Source organism: Ailuropoda melanoleuca, chromosome 1 (assembly GCF_002007445.2).
Source record: "Ailuropoda melanoleuca isolate Jingjing chromosome 1, ASM200744v2, whole genome shotgun sequence".
NCBI classification, from domain to species: domain Eukaryota; kingdom Metazoa; phylum Chordata; class Mammalia; order Carnivora; family Ursidae; genus Ailuropoda; species Ailuropoda melanoleuca.
In genome coordinates, this window is record NC_048218.1 from 189,673,287 (window position 1) to 189,689,198 (window position 15,912).

The 15,912-nt window shown below is 58.3% G+C and overlaps 1 protein-coding gene across 12 annotated transcripts in view; it reads right to left on the bottom strand.

The window, feature by feature from the left end:
- The window catches only part of KCP (kielin cysteine rich BMP regulator), a 45,979-nt gene that overhangs the window by 11,187 nt on the left and 18,880 nt on the right, over positions 1 to 15,912 (bottom strand). For 11 of the 12 annotated variants that reach the window (XR_004628863.1, XR_004628864.1, XR_004628867.1 and 8 more), the window contains 27 exons: positions 15,155 to 15,239; positions 13,568 to 13,635; positions 13,277 to 13,373; positions 13,052 to 13,134; positions 12,726 to 12,819; positions 11,754 to 11,836; positions 9,585 to 9,678; positions 9,364 to 9,443; positions 9,194 to 9,287; positions 8,785 to 8,870; positions 8,630 to 8,711; positions 8,243 to 8,395; positions 8,047 to 8,153; positions 7,876 to 7,969; positions 7,019 to 7,192; positions 6,799 to 6,881; positions 6,543 to 6,636; positions 6,260 to 6,448; positions 5,814 to 5,984; positions 4,301 to 4,477; positions 3,562 to 3,647; positions 3,207 to 3,297; positions 2,998 to 3,080; positions 2,800 to 2,893; positions 1,843 to 2,016; positions 1,515 to 1,597; positions 804 to 924 (listed from right to left, as the gene is read on the bottom strand). Coding sequence is in view for 8 of the 12 variants with exons in the window: in XM_034671766.1 (XP_034527657.1) it covers positions 804 to 924; positions 1,515 to 1,597; positions 1,843 to 2,016; positions 2,800 to 2,893; positions 2,998 to 3,080; positions 3,207 to 3,297; positions 3,562 to 3,647; positions 4,301 to 4,477; positions 5,814 to 5,984; positions 6,260 to 6,448; positions 6,543 to 6,636; positions 6,799 to 6,881; positions 7,019 to 7,192; positions 7,876 to 7,969; positions 8,047 to 8,153; positions 8,243 to 8,395; positions 8,630 to 8,711; positions 8,785 to 8,870; positions 9,194 to 9,287; positions 9,364 to 9,443; positions 9,585 to 9,678; positions 11,754 to 11,836; positions 12,726 to 12,819; positions 13,052 to 13,134; positions 13,277 to 13,373; positions 13,568 to 13,635; positions 15,155 to 15,239 (2,920 nt within the window). In the remaining 4 variants the exon portion in view is untranslated. Of the gene's footprint in view, positions 1 to 803; positions 925 to 1,514; positions 1,598 to 1,842; positions 2,017 to 2,799; positions 2,894 to 2,997; positions 3,081 to 3,206; positions 3,298 to 3,561; positions 3,648 to 4,300; positions 4,478 to 5,813; positions 5,985 to 6,259; positions 6,449 to 6,542; positions 6,637 to 6,798; positions 6,882 to 7,018; positions 7,193 to 7,875; positions 7,970 to 8,046; positions 8,154 to 8,242; positions 8,396 to 8,629; positions 8,712 to 8,784; positions 8,871 to 9,193; positions 9,288 to 9,363; positions 9,444 to 9,584; positions 9,679 to 11,753; positions 11,837 to 12,725; positions 12,820 to 13,051; positions 13,161 to 13,276; positions 13,374 to 13,567; positions 13,636 to 15,154; positions 15,240 to 15,912 lie in introns of those variants that run through there. The other variant, XM_034671791.1, reaches the window with a different exon arrangement.

The window sequence follows — 15,912 nt, forward strand, 5'->3', positions numbered from 1 at the left end:
AGGCCTAGGGCATACTCATATCCCCAGCACCTTGATTCCAAGAGGAGAAGTCCTCTTTCTCCTGGGGTCAGCAAAGAAAATTTGGACTTTTTAAAAAGCACTTTGCAGATTACTAGGGTGGAGGGCCTGGACATGGACAGGGGGTGGCTTCCTTAGCCTGAGGGCACTGAGGGCCATCAGGATGCCTCCTCTGCTCCCTCTACTACGTCTTTTTACATCACCTGGCTAAAACGGCACAAGGAAGCACAGAGAGCCAGGTAGGTACTCCAGGTCCTGTGCCATTTTGGGCAGACTAACCAACCGCTCTGAACCTCAGTTTTCTCATCTGTAAAAGGGAACAATAATACCCCTCACTGGGCGACAGAGAATTAAATGGGATACTGTTACCAAGTATAGTGTCTAGCATGCAGAAGATGCATAATAAATGTTAGTCTTCTTCTCTTTCCCTGAAGCACATCCTAGCATGTGTTGGTAAGAACAGCTCCCCCCCTCTGTAGCCAGCCGCTCTGCTCTCCCTTTACTGCTCTCAAGAAGCCAGCGGCCAGCAAAACTCCTGCCCCGCAGCGCCACCTGCTGGGCAAGGTGCTCCACAAACTGCGCCTGGCTTCAGTGTCAAGGATCCCCAGTTCTCCCTGGGGGCGTGCAGGCCCTCCCCTGCCAGGGCATGGGCTTCCAGAATAGTCCATCAGATTCAAGAAAGGGGGAGGGCTGGGGCTGCAGAGGAGAGCTGGCTGGCTCTCCCAGTGTCACTTTGGGGATGGCCGTCCTACCCTCTCTTCTACCCCCATAATCCAAGGACTCACGGGCACAGGTGGGGCAGCAGTGCTGGGGCCCAGGAGGCAGGAGCTGGCTGATGGGACAGCCCACCAGACTGGGACAATGCCGCCGGTGACACTGAATGCTGGGGGGTCCCTCAGGCTGCAGCTACAAAAATGAGGGAGCAAAGTGGGTGGGTTCCAAGCCTTGGAAGCCAAGAGACATCCTCTTTCCCTGGATTCCAGGCCCTTCCATCTGCCTGCTGCACCTCCCCCTGGATGTGTCTTGGGCAGGTTAAACTCCAGGTTGCAGAGACTCACCGTCTCCCCAGGTTGCTTCTCACCCTATGCCCTAATTAGCAGAGGTGATGTCCCCTTCTCTTTCCAGTTACTCGGGCCTGACTGTCATGTGACCGCTAACCCACCTGCACTCTCATGCCATCCTCCCCCCTCCCTGCCAAGTCTCCGGATGCGGGACATCATACATCTGCTTACCATTACTTCACATGGAATTCCCTAACATGCCCCCCCCAGCTGCTTCCCAGGTGCATTCCCACTGCACCCCATCCTCACAACCCCCACTCAGAGCCCGTCCCACCCCACACCTCCTGGCCCTGCTTAGCTCTTCACCCCAAGTCCTGACTCATCTCCTGACCACAGAGGCACATTCCTCTCTCTGACCCTCACAGTGCCTGCCCTGCATGGGGTCCAGGCTGCCCCCTTTACGGCGGCCCACCCCTCAGCATTGCCGTCACCCACCTCACAGATGCACACTTCACACGGGTCTGCCCCCGGCTGGAAGCTCTCCCCTGGTTCATACTTGTGGCCCTCATACTCACAGTCTTGAGGCGGGGTGGGGGGGTAGGAGAAGAACAGGACCACGGAGCCTTTAGGCTGGCAGGGATGCCAGGGGGTGAGGTTCTGTATCCCCGCAGCGCCCCCCCCAGCTCCAGGGATTGGAATGTGTGCAAGAATAGGGGTCACTTCTAGAACAGCCCAACTCTGCCGCCCAGCCCAGTACAAGGAGGGAGATGTGGCCCAGGTGCTGCCCCCCCGCCTTCCCCCAGCCGGCCCAGGCTCCCAGTACCAGAGCATCGAGGGCAGCAGTCGCTGAGGCCTTGGTGGGGCCGCGCACAGGAGCTGACACACTGGATGCGGGCACAGGTCACGACGCCCTCATGGCACGTGCAGGAGGAACAGGGGCTTTGGGGGTGCACCCAGCTACTGCCTTCAGGGTGCTCCTCCCCATCGGCCAGGCAGCCTGTGTCCCGGGTGGGCAGGGATGAGCTCTGAGTCTTGGTTCTGCCTCTATGGCCCTGTCCCCCCAACCCTGGGTGCTCGGCAGGGGGATTGGCAGAGAGGTGGTGGGAAGGTGGCCTGGGGCAGAGCTCCTGTGTGTGGGTCAGAACACCTGGGTTCTTATCCCATTCCATGCCTGCTTGCTTGCCAGACCAAGGGCTATAACAAACAGCAGCCCAGTACCAGCAACGGTAGCTGGCATGCAGTAGGTGTGTAATAAATGCATGCAGAAAGAATAGAAGGCTCCATCACTAAGCAAGTGCCCAAGGTAACAATCTAGAACCAGATGGCTAAGATGCAAATCCCGACTGCCACCAACTAGCTGCATGATCACAGGCAAGTTATGTTACCTCTCTGTACCTTGGTTTTCTCATCTGTAAAATGGGAATAATAGTACCTATCTGATCGTGTGTGGTTTAAATGAGATATGTGTCAAGTGCCGAGCTCAGATGAGACGTGCTCAATAAACGTGAATTGTCATTATTATGACAATGAACAGAGTGTGGTTAGGAAGGGGGCAGTTTTGAGGGGGTGATGGTCTGGGCAGGCCAGGTGTAGGGAGAGGTAGGAAGAACTGAAGAGTAGCAAGGAGGAGTGCTCAAGGGCCAAGGGGTGGGAGGGCCAAATGGCAGACGGAGCAGGAGGCTGGGGGAGAGCTGGGAAAGGGAGGTGGGGCAGGTATGGGGCACTGGGCTGGGGGGCAGAGGGCAAAAGCAAGGGCTCAGCCACATGGGGCCAAGCATACCTCTGCAGCGAGGGCAGCAGCTGCCTGGCTCCGTGACCTGGAGTGAGCAGGACAGAGGAGGGCACGGCCGCCGCACACAGCTGACCTGGCCAGCCTGCAGGAGAGGCACATTCCCAGACTTGCCCTTTAGGCCAGGCGCCCCAGAGGCATTGTGGCCCTGCCCCCACCCCACCCCACTCTGCCCCTTCCCTACCATACCTGACAACGACACCACTCACAGCTGCCTGGGGGCCCCTCAAACTCTTCCCCATCCTGGTGCTCCTGGCCCTGGGAGAGGCAGCCTGAGGAAACACGTTTCCTGGGTGAGGCGCTATGCCACCTTGCCCTGTCCAACCTCAGGCCTGGCCGATGGAGGGGGAGGGGCAGGGATAAGCACGGGGTGTGGGAGCACGTGGAAGGCAGCTCACTGTGGCAAACAGGGCAGAAGCAGGGTCCTGGAGAGGGGTGGGGGCAGGGAGCTGGAGGACATGGCTTCTTCTGGCAGTGCATGGAACCTTCCTGGGGGAGAGAGGTCACACTGCCACTTCTTGACTCCGTGTTGTCACAGCCTCAAACCAGGCTACACACTGCCCCAGGGTGGGGTGTCCTTACTGAGCCTGTCAGGCTCCAACCCCCCTCCCTGGGCCCGGGATGACCCCAATCCAATCCTCTTCCAGCAGATGGTACCCTGGGAGACGGGGAGGTGGAGGAAACAAGGTCTTCCTGGCCAGGGAGGACAATCCAAGGATGAAAGGTTACCAAGTTTCCAAAAGGCCACCTCACCTGGCAGGTGCAGAGGGAGCAGCCGGGGTCAAGTGGGTCAGGAAGGGTCTCTCCAGAGGCTGCCGTGACCCCATGATAGAGGCATCCTGGCAGAGCAAGAAATGCAATCAAAGAGCAGCCATCAGCCAGCCCTCCACGGCCACGCACGGCTGGGCCGGGGCGCTGCTACAAAGCTGGGGGAGACATTCAGTGAGGCCAGCCGTGGCCAGCACGGTGAGGGTGGGAGGACAGTCTCCGGCCAGCTGCGAGCAGGGAGACCAGCAGGCATGAAGGGAGTGAGGACGGGAGCTGGGATCGAGGACTGCTGGCAAGTCTGTGTCTGTGGGGCCCGTGGAGGAGGTGAGGAACGGGCACTCCTGGAAATGAAGGCTAGACGTGGGCCAGGTGCAGGACTGTGGGCAAAAGAAGCCAGGAGGGAAGGAAGCTGCCACTTGTGACTGCTGACTCAAGGGCATGGGAGCCATGGAATGGGTTTGAGTCTGGTGATGCGACATGTTAGGAAGGCGACGAGACAGTTTAAGAGCAGGAAGTTCTGGAAGCACGAGGCCCAGTGACTTGATGAGCACAACCGTGAGTCTGAGGTGACAGCAGGGACAGACAGGAGGGCACGGGTGCAGTGTGAGGAAAGCACAGGGTGCGGGTTTGCTGTGTGGCTCCCTCAGGGGAAGGGTGACCATGGTGAGGCCATGTGACTCCCTGGGAGCTCCAGAAGGGGCAGGAAGGGCAGGTGCTGTCCTACCCTGGCAGGTCGGGCAGCAGTGTCCAGCCGGGGTGAGCGGGTGGCTGCAGCCCAGTGGCTCGCAGGGCCGGCGGCGGCATGTCACGAAGCCTCCGAGGCAGGTACACAGACCGCAGTGCTCTCGGGGGTCTGGGAACTCCTGGCTGCTCAGGTAGGGCTCCCCTAAATACTCACAGCCTTCGAGAGGGGACAGGGAGGGGCAGGGCAGAGGGCAGAAAGGGTGAGAGGTGAGCAGTAGTCAGGTTCTTAGCTTGGGCCGGAGCTGGGGCCTCAAAGACACAGCAACTGGGGGGAGGGGGGACTTCGAGCCAGGCAGGGGAAGTGGGGGCGAAGGGGAGGGGGGGGGGGGGGGGCTGGCCGAAGGACAGACTTCCTCCCTTTCAGCCTGCAATCTATCAGGAAAGCCCCACGTAAGATCTGTCCCTAGAGTTAAATACTCGCCAGCAGGCCACTGCCCAGGCAGACAGCCCCACTGTCCCCAAGCTGAGGAGAGCTGGAGATAGACCGAGACGGCTTAGGAGACCAGGTTCAAGGTATCCTCTTTCCAGTACTCTCTCCAGCCCTCTGAGTAATCCGGCACTGGGAGGGGGTCCCAGAGCGGTGGCAGCCTGACCAGAGCAGGCTTTTTTAAAAAAGAGAGGGCACTTCGGGTGATAATGATGTGTCAGTGTTGGCTCGTCAAATGCACTCCTCAGTGGGGGGTGTTGACGATGAGGGAGGCTGTGCAGATGTGGGGACAGGGAGTACGTGGGAAATCTCTGTACCCCCCTCTCACTTTTGCTGTCAACCTAAAACTGCCATAAAGAAAAAAATAAAGCCTTGACAGGAAAAAAAAAAAAAAAGAAAAAGAAAAAAAAGAAAAAGAAAAGAGAGGGCGAGTCTGAGTCTCAAAGCCTTGGCAGGCAAAAGCGTCTGACTCAAATTCAATGTTTTATTTTTAACTGTTTTAATATTTATGGTAATCTTCATTCCTGGCAAATTGAATTCATTTACGGTACGATATAACGACTCCTTTCTAAAAAGATGTAAAAGTTAATTTGAAGAAAAATCGTTAACTCAATAAAATTGTAGGTGGTAGAGAGGAGGTAGCAATATTGCTCAGATAGTAAGTACAAGGGTGACCAAAGACTGGGGAACTGGGTCTTGTTCAACCCTCTCTTGTTTACAGGAGCTAAAGTTAGAGTTACATTTAAAAATGGTTAAGGTAGTGAATTTTATGTGTATTTTACAGAAATATGCATTTTTAAAATGTATTTTATGTTATGTGTATTTCACAAAAATACTCTCATTTTTAAAATGTATTTTTTAATTAAAAAAAAAAAAAGAGGCCCAGGGAGGTTATGTAACTTGTCCAAGGTCACATAGCCAAATAGCATCCTGGCAGGAGCAACTCCAGGTTTTAGTCCCATGTTTGTTCCTACGTGACAGATGTTGTGGACCCACTCTAGGGCAGTAGAGGCGATGCTGACCCAGCCTTCCCAGCCCCTCATCCCCACAGTCCCCTGCCCCTCACCGTCACAGGCAGGGCAGCAGTCACCCCTGGCAGGGAAGGGGCACTGAGCAGGGGCACAGGCCCGAGGTTCGCAGCTGACGCTGCCCTCCCAGCAGAGGCAGACGTGGCACGCGGCACTGGGCGAAGGGAAGCGCGCCCCGCTGGCAAACTCCGTCCCCTGGTATAGGCAGCCTGGGGGGGCAGGCAAGGAGGGCAGGAGCCGGGGCTGTCTGCCAGGCCCTCAGCCTCCCAGGCCCTGCAGACTGGGCACCGTCCCCCCACATTCTTAGTGAGAACCCCGACGTGGGAGTGGTGGGCTCGGAGGGAGGGCGATACTGGGATGGCGCAGCGTCAGGGGATGGAGAAAGGGAGACACGGAATAACAGGGCACCAGGTGGGGCTAGGCTGTGGGGCCGAGTTGGAGGGAGCAGGGGGCGGGCATGGTGGGGGTGCCGTCCAGGCGTTACCGTCGCAGGAGGGGCAGCAGGGCCCCTGGCGCGGGTGGGCGCAGGGCGCAGGCGGGCAGGGCAGCCGCTGGCAGGACGCGGAGCCGTCGAGGCAGAGGCAGCGGCGGCAGGGGTCGTCCGGCAGGGAGAAATGCTCCAGGTGCCGGGCCGGAACCCCGCCCCCCGGCCGCGGGCAGCCCGAGGCGGCGGCTGCAGGAGAGAGCGCGGTCAGGGGTCCCGCGAGAGGCTGCGGAGGCTCCCCGCTCTCTCCCGGGCGGATCTGCCCGAGGGCTGCGCCTCCTACCGGGGCACTGCGGGCAGCACTCTTCGGGCACCAGCACCGGCTCTGGACAGGGCAGCGGCGGGCAGCGGCGGGCGAGGCACTGCACGCTGCCGCTCTGCAACAGGGAGACCACGCCAGGCTCGGTTAGCGGTGGGAGGCAGAGGGGATCCCCGCTCCTTCTGACGGCCACCTTGGGAGGCCGCTGCTGGTCTCCCAAGTCCCGCCCCTCCTCCCCTGGACGCCTCCTCCCACGGGGGTGGGGGTGGGGCGGACTCACCAGACAGCGACACTGCCGGCAGGGGTCGGAGGGGTGAGGGAAGTCGGCTCCATTGGGGTACTCTTTCCCACCAAAGGCACAGCCTGGGGAATCAGACAGCTTAGGCCCGGGAGGGGCCCTACTCCCTCCTGGGTATGCTGCCCTTCCAGCCCTAAAAGCCATAGATGGGACCAAGCCATTCCAGGAGACACCCCCTCCTTCCCTATCCCATCCACCCTACCGTTGCAGACGTTCTGGCAGCAGGGACCAGGCAGCGGATGGGCACAGAGGGCCTTGGGGCAGGCCCGACGCTGGCAAAGGGCATGGCCTTCCTGACATTGGCACTCCTGGCAGGGGTCTCGGGGGTGGGAGAAGTTCTCGCCGTCCACAAATACTTGTTCCTCCAGGATGCAGTCTGAGCATTGGGGCAGGGGGAGGGGCAGGAGTGGCAGCAGGCCTGACAGTTCTAGGGCTGGGTGGGCAGAGCCACGGAGGAAAGGCCACGAGGAAGCACCATGGAGAGAGTGGAGGAGGAGTCTGCACAGGCAGGCGTGGCTATCTCTCCAGCACACACTTGTGTGTGTGTGTGTGTGTGTGTGTGTGTGTGTGTGTGTGTGTGTGTGTGTGTTTGAGCTCATTTACCTGCAGACACGTGTGTCTGCCTCTGAGAGTGAAGACGCAGGGAGCTCATGCATGCAGGTGTGTGTGTTTGTGACACCCACCCTGGCACAGACTCTCCACCAGGGGAAGACTCAGGTCACACTGCATGCCAGCATGCAGTCTGGAGGCATGCCAGACCCAAATGTTGTTGCACGAAGCTGCTTTATACAGAAAGATATGCAAATATATCCAGCTGGTAGGGGGATTGGAAGAGGAAAAATAGAATGGGAGGGAAGGGTCACAGAATAACGCGAAGGGATAAACAAATCTCTACTCTCCCTCCCGCCCATACTCTGTGAGTTCCAGAGAGTTCCAAGCTGTGTCTGACTGGAAACAATTCGGAAGACTGCTGCTTTCTAAGGTATCTGGGGAGCCCAGGGGGCCATGGGAGAGCTGGGTCTAGGGCCCCCAAGCCAGACAGGTGCAAGAAGCACATACCTGGGCACCTGGGACAGCACTGGCCGGGTCCACTCTGGGGCCTGGCACAAGTTGTGGGAGGGCAGTCAACCAAGGAGCACCTCACAGTCCCATCCTGGGAGCAGGGGAGAGGGCAATGGGGGTGGGCCTCACAAGGGGCTCAGCAGGGCAGCGGCAAGCCGGGGGAGGTACCTCGCAGCGGCAGGCGTGGCAAGGGCTATCTGCGTCTGTGAAGTTCTGTCCATTGGCATACACTTGGCCATGGTAGGTACAGCTCTCACAGCTGGGGCAGCAGGTGCCTGGGTGGGGCAGACTGATTAGAGCCCAGCTAACTAGGGGGGGCTGGACAGAGCGGGGGAAGAAAGCCAGATCGGGGTGGAGCACTCACCGGGGGGCTGGGTAGGGTGCTGGCAGGGGGCCGGGGAGCAGAGCACAGCCCCACACGTGGGCACGCCATCATGACAGGAGCAGGCCGTGCAGGGCTGACCATCAGGCTCCCACTGGACGCCCTCGGCGAACTCCTCTCCCTCGAGCACACAGGCTACAGCAAGGGAGGGCTGTCACCATGGCAACCTGGACACCTCCAGCCATCCCTGACCTTCCCAGACCACGGGACCCTGGCTTCGCCATCCCCACGGCGGCCTCTGAACACACACCAGGATGGTTGGTGGGCCTGGCAATGCCCCCCTCCCTGGGAAGGGAACCCTTCCATCGGCAGCGGCTGGACACAGCCCTCTTTGAAGCTGTTCCTCCCTCTCCCCCTCCCCACACATACCTGGGCAGAGCCGGGGGCCAGAGTCAGGCAGTGTGCAAGGGGCAAGCGGGCACTGCTGCTCCTCACAGGAGACCTCACCGGCCTAGGAGGAACGTTGGCTGAGGGTCCTCGAGGGCCGGGACAGATGTGGGGCGTGAGAGGGTGGGACCGGCTACCTGGCAGGAGCAGCGGAGGCAGTGCCTACTCTCGCGGAGTCTAAAGGTCTCCTCACTCTGATACTGGTGTCCCTGGTACTCACAGCCTGGACGGGAGGACCAGGGGGACAGAGCTGGAGGCTGACGGCGAAGCCTCACACCACCTCGAGGCATCCACTGCCCACCCTGAGGCACCAGCTTCCCCTCCCTCCAGGATCCAGGGCCCCACTCCAGGGCCCCGTCTGCCATGAGAAGATGGGGTGAGAAGGTGACCCTCACCCGTGGGGACAGGCGTTTAGGCTTATCAAGGACGTCTCCCATACTGTAGTCCAAGGGGGCTTCCTACAGGTCCAAACACCTGCGCCCACCCCTGGAGCCTCTCTGGGGCCAGAGCTCGCCCCTCTCCAGGTGACTCAAGTCCCCAGCTCACCGTCACACACTGGGCAGCACTGCCCAGGGATTCTGCCTGGGTGTCTGCAGGGCACAGGCGGGCAGGGCAGAGGCTCACACTGGATGCTCCCGTTCTGCCGATAGGGCCTGGTCAGCGTTCAAGAGGCAGGCCCGGGAGCCAGGCCCTCCCTGCCAGGCAGCCACACTCACAGTGCAGTGGCAGTGCGAGCAGGGGTCACCAGAGCCCACCGACTCTCCGCTGCGGTACTCCCGCCCATTTAGGAAACAGCCTGTTGGGAAAAAGGGTGCCTCAGACCCTTCTCAGGAACCCCCCACCGCTGCACGTCCTGGTCCTGGCCTTCATGGGAGACTAAGCTGGGCCGTCTGTGAGCTTTCTGAACCCCCGCTCCAGGCGCCACTCACCGACTCACCATCACACAGCGGGCAGCAGGTGCCTGGCAGCGGCCGCGCAGGGTACGGGCACAGGCTGGCGCACTCTCGCTGGCGGCACTGAATGTGGCCCTCCTGGGAGAGGGCAGAGTGGGCAGGGGAAGGGGCCATCAGAGCTCCTTCGGGTGGCAGAAACAGCAATCGAGTCCCTGCGATCCACTTACTAGAAATCGTTATGGGTTGAACTGTGTCCCCCCCAAATTCGCATTTTGAAGTCCTAACCCCCAGCGCCTCCGAACGTGGCCTATTAGGAAATAGGGTCATTGCAAATGTCATTAGTTAAGATGAGGTCATCCTGGAGTGGGGCGGCCCCTCCAATAACTGCGTCCTTGTAAAGAGGGGAAATTTGAATACACACACAGAGCAACATGTGAAGATGAAGGGAGACGCCAAGGGATGCCAAGGATTGCCAGCAAACCACCAGAAGCTAAGAGAGAGGCCTAGAACAGATTCCCCGGCACAACCCTCAGAAGGAACCCATCCTGCTGACACCTTGATCTTGGACTTCTGATCTCTCGAACCACAAGATAATACATTTCTATTGTTTAAGCCAATCCGTTTGTGCTACTTTGTTAGGGTGGCCCTAGGAAACGAATACAGATGTATAACCCAGAATGTTACTGAAGCACTCGGTGACTCGGCTTACTCATCTGAAAAAAAGACAATAATAGTCCTGTCCTCAGACACCTGGGTGGTTCAGTCGGTTAAGGGTCCTGGGATGAAGCCCTGCATCGGGCTCCCTGCTCAGTGGAGAGCCTGCTTCTCCCTCTCCCTCTGCCCCGCCCCCCTGCTCATGCTCTCTCTCTCTCAAATAAATGAATAAACTCTTAAAAAAAAAATAGTCCTGTCCTCATAGCCTGTTATGGGAATGCAATGAGATGCAGTGCCTGGTGTGACATCAGCCTCTGGACTTGGCAATTAAACAGTAGCTGCTGCTACTCCCCACGGCCCTTCCCAGACAGACCCCACCCCCTGAGCTCACACCTGCAGCGGGGCTCCCTACAGCCAGTCCCATAAGTGACAGCCAGTCACTCTTCTCACAGGTGTTGGGGAGGGTGGTCGGTGTGAACAGGGATGGGGAGCACATGGTTGCAGAGGGGATGGGGCTGTAGTGAAATCCCATAGGCTGGGGGGCTTATAAACAACAGAAATTTAGTTCTCATCATTCTGGAGGCTGGGAAGTCCAAGACCAATGTGCCAGAAGTGTCTGGTTAGGACCTGCTTCCAGGTTCCTAGACACCTGTCTTTTCACTGTGTCTTCACATGGCTGAAGAAGGAAAGAGCTAGCTCTCTGGGGTCCCTTCTGCAAGGACACTAACTCCATTCGTGAAGGCTCCACCCTCGTGACCTAAATACCTTCCGAGGGCCCCACCTCCTAATACCATCACCTTGGGGGTTAAGATTTTAACATATGAATTTGGGGGGGGACACATTCAGTCTATAGCCCCTGGAATGTCCTTCCTCATTTCTCCCTGCTTAAATTCTACTCACCTTTTAAGACCTAAACCCACCCCCCTCCCATGAAGATTCTCTAGGTCTGTGCTGTCCAATAGAAACATAACACAAGTCACAAATCACTTTAAATTCTCTAGCAGTCAAATTTCAAAACGTACGAAGAAGCAGATAAAACTAAATTTTAAGATATTCCATTCAACTCAATATACCCAAAAGTTATTTCAACATATAATCAACATAGAGTATTAATGAGATATTTTATATCCCTTTCTTTCATACCAAGTCTTTAATATCCCATGTGTATTTTATACCCCAGCCCATCTCAGATTGGGCAGCCCCATCTCCAGGGCTCAGCGGCCACACACAGTAGTGGTTACAGATTGGACAGCCCAGTTCTACATGTCTCGAGGAAATCTACGTCTCTCTCCCCAGAGCTGTTGCTGCCCGTCATATCCTGTCCTGTCTCACTCCTGGAGCTTGCAAGCTCTTTGAATTCATTCACATATCCATGCTGCACACCTGCTGTGCTCAGAACTTGGTACACAGACAGGCACGGCCCTGTCCCCCCCGCCCCACAGCGCCCAGGATCAGTTCTTCTCCACCTCTGTCCCCTCGCAATGCCTATGGGGTGAGCTCAGTGAAATGAAGGAATGACTGTGGTGGGCCTGGGCTATGGGAGCAGAAGTGGGGCTCACCAGGCACTGGCAGATCCGGCAAGGGTCCCCAGGGACAGTCCACTCTTGGCCATGCTCCCAGTGAGAGCCACCTTCCGTGCAGCCTGGGGTGGGGGTGAAGATGGGCAGAAAGGAAGCCTGGTGGGAGCCAGCCTGGCTGCCAGCTTCAGCCTGCCCCTACCGTCCTCCACATGGCCTCCTGGGGGCTCTCTCCTGAGCCCAAACCAGACCCTCTGCCTAGACTCCTGGGGGCTCCCAGGGCCCCAGGTAGGGAAGACCCAAGCTCCTTAGCCTGCCCTTCCAGGCCTCCCAGGACCCAGCGCAGCCACGCCCACCTCCCCCTGCTCTCGGGCCCCCCTCATCTCTCACTGCAGGCTTTGGCCATTCGTGCCCCGCTTGTACCTTCCCCCTAACACACGCCCCCCTCACACGGTCAGTCCCACACCTTTGTGCAAGCTGTCCTCTCCTCCTGGAATGCCCTCTGCCTTATTCCGCCCTTCACCTAGGTAACCGCTCTTTATCCTGAGGGTTCGCTTAGGACACGCTGTCTCCAGGACACTCTCCTTCCCATGTCCAGGCTGGATTAGGTCTCCTCCCGCCCAGTTTCCTCAGTACCTGGCACCTGGCCCCACCCTGCCTTTGCCGCAGTATCGGGGTGCGACTCAGCATCACCCTCTAACGGTCCGCACCCCGTGTCTTCGTGCACAGAGCAGGTAATGATGGCCAACATTTATCAGGGCACACACTGTCGTCATCCACACCTCACACACGGGGAACTGAGGCACAGAGTATCTCTCTCAGAGGCACACAGCCATGATGTGGCGAGGGCAGAATTTGAGCCCAGAACCTCAGCTCCAGAGCAGGCTTGACTGGGCATCACTCCCCTACTGACCAAAGCCCCCAAGTCAGAGCCCAGCAGAATGGGCTCTGGAGTGGAAGAAATGGGGGGACAGCCCCGCCTGGGCCTCCACCAGGGAAGGGTCGGGCTCTTACCTCGGCAGGTCGGGCAGCAGCGCCCAGGCCTCGGGACCGGCTCAGGGCAGGGGCTGGGTGGACACTTCATGGGCACACAGCGAACCAGGCTGCTCTGTAATGCACCGAGAGCTGCAGAGTCACCGGGGCTGGCTCCCAGAGAGGGCAGGGTGGGCAAGTGTCCGACACCCTTGTGGGGGTGGGGCACAGGGCCCGGATGGAGGGGAACCTCACTGGCCCCAGGTCTTGGAAGGTACATGAGAAGATGAAAGAGATGTGGCCCAAGGTAGGGCAGGGAGTGAATAAGAAGGAGCAGGGCCTGGACAAAGTGGGGGTTGGGGACTCACCAGGCAGGAGCATTGGAGACAAGGGTTGGAGCTGGACAGGAAGTTGGCCCCCTCTTCATAAGACTGCCCCTCATACTCACAGCCTGGGGAGGGTTGCCAGGATGACAGGCTGGTCAGCAGAGAGCAGAGTGAGGGGACATCACCCAAGGGAGGGCATGACCCCAAGTAGGCACTGGATGCTCCAGGGCAGAGGGGAGGGAGGGGCGGGGCAGGGCGGGTGGTCACCTGGCCGGCAGATGGGGCAGCACTCCCCAGGCGGGATGTAGCTCTCCAGGCAGTTGAGCTCTGAGCATGAGGGCCCCTGGCACCGCACGGTCCCTGCCTGCAGGGCAGACACTGAGCCCCCACTCCCTCTCCACTGCCCAAGCTGAGTTACTCTGCTGGCCCAGTGGGCCTAGCAGGCTGCAGGGGGGTGGCAGCAGCTCTCTCTGGCCCCCAGACTGGGCTTGGCACTGCTAGGCCGGGGGTGTGCCCAGCATCAGGAATGTGCGTGGTGGCCGGGGCTGATTCCCTTACCTGGCAGGTGCAGATGACACAGGGCTCTGGATGCCACGTTTCCCCAGCCCTGTGGCCACCAGGGCAGCCTGCAAAACCGGGGCCAGGCCCGCACGTAAGAGACCCGTAGCACTGGAGCAAAAGCACCCACAAGGGTACCGCATCAAAGGGCACCATTTTTATATTTACAGAATGTGGCTTGTTCCAGAGATAACCAGAGATTTTTATATTTACAACTTTCCAGCAGAAAGGTCAAATGTCTGACTCAAACATAATCAGTAGATTTCCATTATTTTACGAGAGAAGTGTTGAGGGTGCCTTTTCAAAAAATTTCACCAAAGATATATGATCTAGCCATGGCCTTGAGGCACCACATATCCTGAAAGCTCTGTCTGTGTGTGCAAGTGTGCATGCGTGTGCGTGTGTGTGCATGTGTGTGTCCCTTTTCTTTGAGATCCATCAGCTCCAGAGACTTCACTCTTCATCTCAGGCCAAGACTTCCGGGTTCCGTTTCCAGACCCCTCTGGTCGCCTGAGCCCCTGACCCAGCCTTCACACTACCAGCTGATAGTCTGCCCAATAAAATACAAGATGCTCAGCTGAATTTGAATTCCATATAGGCAACCTATACTTTTCTAGTATAAGTATGTTCCAAATGTTGTGCGAGCCATGTTTGCACTGAAAAGTATGTGTTGTTTATGTGCAATTCAAATTTCACAAGGCCTCCCATGTTTTCTTTGCTAACTCTGACAACGCTATTCCCTGACTATGGGCTAGTAGCCCCCCACACCCCGCCCGCCCCCGCAGAGCCACTGCCTCCACCTCCCCCCACTTCTCTGAACGTCACTGGCACCGCTGCCCTCCTAGCTTCCCACTATTCCATGGGATCTGACCAGTCACCAGCTCTTGCCCGTTCTTTAGAAACACCCACCCCTCTGCAGCCACTGGCATCCCTGGCTCCCTGGCTCCCTGGCTGGATGACAACTACGCCAGCCCACTCACTGGTCTCTCGCATCTGGCCCGAACAGATGGATATTCCTACAATGCTCCTTTGAACAAGCCACATTCTGGCTCTGCAGCCTTCAATGGCTCCCCATTGCCCACAGAAGAAAGTCCAAACTGTAAGGCTTACAGCAGACTGTTCCCACTGGGCCTTTCCACTGATTTCTTACAACACACCTCTCCCCACCCTGTCCTTGTGCCCAAAGGGCCATTGAGTACTGTCCCCTTCTGGTGAAATCTCACTTTCCTTTGAAGATGCAGCTCGGATGACCCACTGTCCGTAAAGCCCAGCCTGACACAGTCTTGAGTGGATCCCCTGCCTTCGCGCCGTCTCCTCTGGCAGCTAACCACACCCTGCCCTCCTATGGTCATTGGATCTCTAATCTTGTATTAGCTTTCAGTTCAACTTCTCGACTAGACTAGAAGCTCCCCGAGGGCAGCGATGATTCAGAGGCTCTGACTCAGTCCCAGGCCAGAGTGCATATTTGCGGCTGTGCTTCAGTTCTGAATTCCCCGAACCCCTGCCAGAGGGAGTGGGCAGGCACACAACGGCTCTGGGGCCCAGAACGAGTGTGGGAGGTGGGGCCAGGGCTGGGGGGGGGCTGACCTGGCTCACAGTGCGGACAGCACGCTCCTGGCTCTGGGCACGGTCCCCTCGGGCACGGCTTCTGGGTACAGGTTATGGTTCCCTCCTGTGGGGAGGCAGACAGAGCAGCGCACAGGCCTCAGAACGCTGGAGGGCCCGGCCTGGGGATCCCAAAACTCCCCCTAGGCCATGACACAGCCGAGGAGCAAGAGGCCGAGGCAGCTCAGGGTACATGGGCCACCCTTGGTCTGAGGGCAGAAGAGACATCCTACCGCCACCCCCATCATCTCCTGCTGCTCTAGAGCCCCAGAAACCATTTCTTCCGGGTACCAGCAAGTTCCCCAGCATGGAGAGACCACAGGGAGGGAACTGAGAGCTTCCTCGACGGAGGAGCGAGGAAGGAAAGGCTGGAAGAAGGTGGAAGTGGAGCCAAGTGAGGGCGACTAGGCAGGTAGGTGACAGGGACAGATGGATGAACAGGGACAGGGAGGCCCCACAGGTGAGGGGGCGGGCGATGTAGGAAGACAGCAGCTCCATCCCCTCTGCCCTCCTTGCCACTGTTTGCCAGGCCCAAATCAGAGGGGTGTGGGGGCCTCCACCATGTGTATGGGGGGGGTTGAGCTCCAGAAAATAGAGCCACTTTCAATCAACTGGAGCCATTGGTGGCAAGGCTTTGCGGGAGGGGCGGTAGACCCCATTCCTCAATTTCCAGGACACCAGGCTGCAGTAACTGGTAACTTAAATGAGGCAGGTGAGGGGACAGGTATGGGATATCCGAG